General features: G+C 47.9%; 1 protein-coding gene across 3 annotated transcripts in view; it reads left to right on the top strand.

The window, feature by feature from the left end:
• The first annotated feature begins 755 nt into the window (after positions 1–755).
• The window catches only part of LOC116463187 (A-kinase anchor protein 12-like), a 115247-nt gene continuing 109940 nt past the window's right edge, over positions 756–6062 (top strand). Inside the window, exons 1-2 of one of the 3 annotated variants that reach the window (XM_032146186.2) lie at positions 756–816; positions 1174–1480. In XM_032146186.2, coding sequence (XP_032002077.1) covers positions 1319–1480 — 162 coding nt within the window. In that variant the 5' untranslated portion in view covers positions 756–816; positions 1174–1318. Of the gene's footprint in view, positions 817–1029; positions 1481–4505; positions 4530–6062 lie in introns of those variants that run through there. The other 2 variants (XM_032146185.2, XM_032146187.2) reach the window with 2 other exon arrangements.

The raw sequence follows: 6062 nt of genomic DNA, 5'->3' as shown, positions 1-6062 counted from the left end.
TAGCTGGGACTACAGGTGCACCACTGCGCCTAGCTAATTTTTTTATTTTTTGTAGAGACAAGGTCTCGCTATGTTAACCAGGCTGGTTTCTTCACTCTTAATGGAGATTCAAAGTATTTGTGAAAACTGGGGCACTCGGTTGCTAGTTACAACTGGAATAAATTTTGTCTTTCAGCCCCAAAGCCTTAATGCTTTGCGCCAAGCAATCCAGCTACAAATTTAATTTAGTTCAAATACTTATTGATTGGCTGCCATGTTCATATAATACACATTATATTCAAGGGTCGGAAATGAAAGGATGCAAGCCACTTGTATTGATATTATTTAGTCTTCATCTTTTGAGAAAGGCTGATGGCAAAGGAACAGATCTATGCTGTCATGCCTCAGCATCGCTCGGAGCAGAGGTGGCCTGGATGGGTAACCCCCAGCACAGGCCCTCAAAGAAGGACGGGCACATTTCCGGTAACAGCCTCATTTCCCCCGTTCCGTTCCCCGGGGGAAGGGGGGCGGCTAGCACTGCTGATGGCATCGCCTGACATCACTTGTTCCGGAGGATAGGAGAGCGTGGGCCTGCGTGGCCCACCTCATCCGTGGCCTGACTGCGTTAACCTCTCGGTTCCCTGCTCTTGCCACGTGAGGTGCCCAAATATGGTCGCACTCAGGAGGAGCCAGGGAGCGCTTGCCTTTCTCCTGCTAATGGGGAGGAGGCTGGAACAAATGTTTGGAGTTAAACACAGTCTGCAGGAAAGCAAATGGGGACTCGGACTCGCTCCTGGGCGAGCTGAAATTCGGCTGCAGCAGAAGCTCCTGCCTTGGGTGATCCATCATTTAATAAACCCCAGAGAATCCAGTGTCACCGGCAGGCTTTTTGCTCCCCTGCTCTCTTGCCTTCTGAGGCCCTGGGTCGTCCCCGCAGCTCTAGTCCCCCTGTTAGAAACAGGAGGCGCCCGAGGGCCGGTGGGCTGCTGCCTGGACCTGAGCTGGCGCGTCGCAGCGCCTCTGGTCCCGGCAGCCTGGGGGCAGATGCTGCTGCAAGGCGTGTCTGGGGCTGTGCTCATGTGATGAAGCGAGGGAAAAACCAGGGGGAGGGAGGCGGAGGCTAAGAGGTGGCCTTTTTTTTTTTTTCCTTTTCTTTTAAGGAGTTTGCCGCGAGCGCGTCTCCTTCATTCGCAGGCTGGGCGCGTTCGCAGGAGGCTGGCGGCGAAGGAAGGCGCTCTTGGGACCTCGCGGGCGCGCGTCTTTTGGCTCTTGCCCCTGTCCCTGCGGCTTGGGGAAGGCGTAACCCGGCGGCTAGGCGCGGGAGAAGTGCGGAGGAGCCATGGGCGCCGGAAGCTCCACCGAGCAGCGCAGCCCGGAGCAGCCGCCCGAGGGGAGCTCCACGCCGGCTGAGCCTGAGCCCAGCGGCGGCGGCCCCTCGGCCGAGGCGGCGCCAGACACCACCGGGGACCCCGCCATCGCTGCCGCGGACCCCGCCACCAAGGTACGGGCGTGCCGGGCCACCTGCGCCGGGAGGCGCGGGTCTTTGGGGTGGGGGTGGGGGGTCCCTCCGATTTCCGCCGAGAGAACTTCCCAGCCCATCCAGCCCCATCTGCAAACTCAGGAGTGCGAACCCCTCTTTGGAGGCTTTTCAGGGTCTTTTGCGCCGGGGCGGGGCCAGAGCAGCGGCGAGCGCGGCGGGGGGCTTGCATCTTTGTCGCGGGGCTCCAGGGGAGGCCACTGCGCCATCCGCAGTAATAAAACCCGCGCCCTGCCCACGGCGGCTGAGCCTTTCTCCGCACTCTTCCGGTGGGAGCCATCCAGCCCGAGGCGGAGGAGCTGCGCGGGGGGATCCGTGGAGAATGGACCCCGGGCCGGCCCTCTGGAGCTCGGAGATGCGGAAAGTCAGCTGTGAGGCCAGGACGCGAGGTGGAGCCTGCCGGGGAGCCCAACCACCCTCGGGTTCCCCGCCGCGTACCTCCCTGGATGCCAGCGGTGCCTGGAGCGAGCGGGTTTGGTACCCAGTCCTCCTGCGGCAGCGGCCCGAGCAGGCACCGCCTTCCCGAGGCAAAGCCTGGGGTGTAGCTCGCTCGGAGCCTGGGAAAACCTGGGCAGGCGCTGCGTTTCCAGAAGGAATGACAGGTTTCGCAAACCAGCCAGCGCCCTCGCGTTCGCTCAGCGCTTTGCCTGCAGACTCAGTTGGCCAAACACACACTAGAGTGGCTAGAAGTTCTCGAAGGATGGGGTCGGAGTGTAACGAGCATTCCGGGTACTCTTCCCTGGACGCAGTGCTGAAACGACTGCATTTTATCGGCTTCAGTCTTCAAGGCTGGAATATTTCTTGTGGGCCAGGACAGCCGCCAAGACTGTGGCTTGTTCTGGTCGTCGTATTTTAGATGTATTTTCCAGCGCGTGTATTCATTAGCAAGGCTTCACTCTACTGGTATCACGAAGGTACCCTTGTGATACCTTGTAGAAAGATGTGGATAACCATGTTTAATAGTTAAATTTGCGGTATGTCAAATTTGAGGATAGAGCACGTGAGTTATCGCAGGAGGTGTAGATGTTTACAATATGAAAAAAAAAAAAAAGGAACCTATAACCATGACCTAATTGCCTTGACCTCCTTAGCTGTCCTAGTCTCATTTGGGCTGAGAGACTGCTGTTAATAATATAGTTTTTACCTCCAGTCTTTGATTCATAACTACTTGTAAAATCCGTGGTCCCTAGATATTAAGTACTAACTGTGCCTCTGTGCTATGTAGGTTTTTCTAAGAGATGCTTAAGCTTCTGGCCTGAGGAATGTACTATCCTTTTGAGATCCAAGTCGCATTTTAATACTTACTGTATGCACATAATGTTTTGATGCCAGCTACTGTCAAAGTGGCTCTGTAATCAGTGTTCAGAGTCTAGTGATGAAAATAATTTTAAGGTATAATTGCTAAAAACTTGCAGTTGGGTGACATTCCCCCCACCGCCCTGGCTTTTATACTCCTTCAGATCTTACTAACTGTCCACCCTGAAATACGGGATTTATTCCCTTCCCAGTAAACTTGAATTTGTTTACTTAAAAATATTCCTTCTGTTCTCTTTTTCCTTCTTCCGTAACCTTATCCTTTTCCTCTTTCCAAGTTGCCAACCGTCTTGAAGCAGCCAAACAACCTCCTTTTAAAACATCACTTAAATGACATCCAGAATATCATTGAACTTGTTGGCATAGTGCCCAGTTATCAATTTGGAGACAAATCAATACACTTACATGTATCCTTGGAATGTATTTAGTTTTCATTTCAACTAGCCAAATTTATCACTCAGGCTTTGAACACAAATGTCTTTTCAAAAGGACTCCCCAATTAAGAATGACTCAGCACCATGGCCCTTGCCTCCCCTCTTCTTGTTAAGCTCCAATTCCTGACCTCCAAGTAATCCCATCTCCCACTCCAGGCTCCGTGGCACCATGGACCCGTCCCAGCAGTTTTCACATGTGTGGGTTTAGTGTTCTGGCTGTTCTGAATACTTCACAGGGACAGGGAACACGCCTGGTTGTGCCGACCGACGGTGTACCTTCATGCGTGCCATGCTGTCTGGCAGAGTCAGCTCTCAGGAATACTTGTGGAAAGAGGAAGGGGTGATATTGGCTCCTTGGTTTTGATTGGAGAATATCAAGTTGGAGAATACCTTGACCTATCTGATTTTACTACAATTTAACCCTTGATCATTTCATTATCACGTGAGACTGATGATGATAGTGACTAAGGCAAGTCAGTCTGTTCGGTTATTAATAGATCAAGTGACTACTTTGGCCAAAAACCTCAGATTTGGGGGCTTTGGATTCTGTTTCTCTAGATATAGAGTGACTTGTTAGCGTTGCAATTTCAAATTGGGTTTTATCTTAAATAGACAAATATATTAAGTGCATATGGCTCAAATGAGACCATTTCATACCCTGAGTTACATAGGATTATGTCTTGAACTTCCTTGATGTGTCTATGGACGGTTGGGGAGATTTAAGCTAATACATCATTTTTCCCTCCTTGGATAGAATGTGATCATTAATTAAAGGTTGTAGGCAGATCTTTTTCTATCTAATAGCTGACATTTATATCACATGCATGGTATCTGTTTAGCAATTGGATTGACTTTCCTTTTTTTTCTGCTAATTTTAATTACCAGTTACTGACTAAGTGCCCTTTTCTGAACGGACATTACACTGGTTGAATTATCACTTGTATTAGGTCAAATGGAGAGTTAAACAAGCTTTTGATTACCCAGGCTTAACAGTTAGATGCACTAAAGCAGAAATCTTGGTTTTATCTATGGTGCATTTCTGTAAAATGGAAGGAGTTTTTATCTTCTATTCAATCTTTTGTAATCTTTATTTTTTCCCTTAGATCCAGAGATAGACTGGAAATCTTTTACAGTCTTTATATGTAAGATCCGGGCGGGAGCGAGGGGGGAGTGGCTTGATCTGTTATCTGCCAGGGTTTAATTTTGAGACATGGCCGTTTCACAACTGCAGGGTGCAGGAAGATTAGATGACCTGAATGCTGGTGGTAAGTAAAGCCTCACACTTCACATTATTCCTTGTCTGTTTTTAAAAATTTGTCTTAAAAAAATATTAAGGTGGCAACATATTCAGGTGGCAACAGAGGGTGGGGTGAGCAGTGACAAACTGACTTCCATGTGTCTGGCTAATCTTGATTTCTGGAGCCAGGCTCCAGACTAAGTCTGGACAATCATAATCAATTAGCCTTTCTATATTTATTGCCTGATGAATGATTTCAATGCTGGACATTGAACAATGGTCTGTTGCGACAGGGTGAGGCCATTGTCTCTGGCAGGTGGGGAGATGGGGACTCTTGTTAGCTCCACAAGCTATGGTTCCATTTGATTACAAGAGCCATGAATCACCAAAACATAAAGATGTACTCAAATAGAAGAATCCATTGTCTGACTGGTAAATTTAAGGATGTGTTTGACTCTCGTGCATTAAAACAGACAATTGGCCGGGCGCGGTGGCTCACGCCCGTAATCCCAGCACTTTGGGAGGCTGAGGTGGGTGGATCACAAGGTCAGGAGATCGAGACCATCCTGGCTAACACTGTGAAACCCCATCTCTACTAAAAATACAAAAAATTAGCCGGGCGTGGTGGTGGGCTCCTGTAGTCCCAGCCGCTCGGGAGGCTGACACAGGAGAATGGCGTGAACTCGGGAGGCAGAGTTTGCAATAAGCCGAGATGGAGCCACTGCACTCCAGTCTGGGCGACAGAGCGAGACTCTGTCTCAAAGAAAAAAAAAAAATAGACAATTGAGGCGGCCAGCTGCATTTCATAATTCCTCCATAAGCTGAGGTCATATGCTTCCTCCTATTTGCCACTTGTTTAGCAATGGAAATGGAGAATGAAGATGGCCTCAAAGTGACTACATCACCAGTGTTACAAAAATGGGCCAGAATTTAAGGCAAGAATTATATGTTTCTTAATAGAGGGATGTTTCTGTGTCTGTGGCTACCTATATTCCTGTGGATTTTCACCAGATTATAAGAGCTGCTACTTTCTGATCAGAACAGAGACCAAAAATTGGAGATATGGATGTGGGGATGATTCTTTTGGGTACCGATAGACTGCAGGAATCGCACGGCTTCCTTTAAATCCATTACAGCTTATGGGCTAGTGGATGAATAAGATCAGTGGGGATTTTCACTTGAACTATTTCCTTCTATGAAGAAAAGGCCTTGAAATGTGCATCCTCTTTTGGGTTGACTAATTTCTATGCCTTTACAGCTTTAAGCTGATATTATAAGATTATTCTAGTTTGGATCTTGTAAGATAACAAAATGGAAATAAAATGTTTTGTTTTTAAAAATACCAATAAATTATTTATTTTCCTTTGTCTTAGTTAGTTTTAATACATATTCAGTGGTTAAAGAACACCAGTGCAGGAAAACTCAAACTAAATGGCATCATCCCCCGTCTCTATAATTCTATATGCAGTAGCCATTCATGAAGTTAGAAATTAGAATTTATAGCACTAAGCATTCTAAGAAAAATTAAGCCAGTACATTTATCTCTTGCAAAAAAAAAAAA

This window comes from Hylobates moloch, unplaced genomic scaffold, assembly GCF_009828535.3.
Source record: "Hylobates moloch isolate HMO894 unplaced genomic scaffold, HMol_V3 SCAFFOLD_28, whole genome shotgun sequence".
Classification (NCBI taxonomy): domain Eukaryota; kingdom Metazoa; phylum Chordata; class Mammalia; order Primates; family Hylobatidae; genus Hylobates; species Hylobates moloch.
This window is presented reverse-complemented; position numbering and strand designations above follow the sequence as displayed.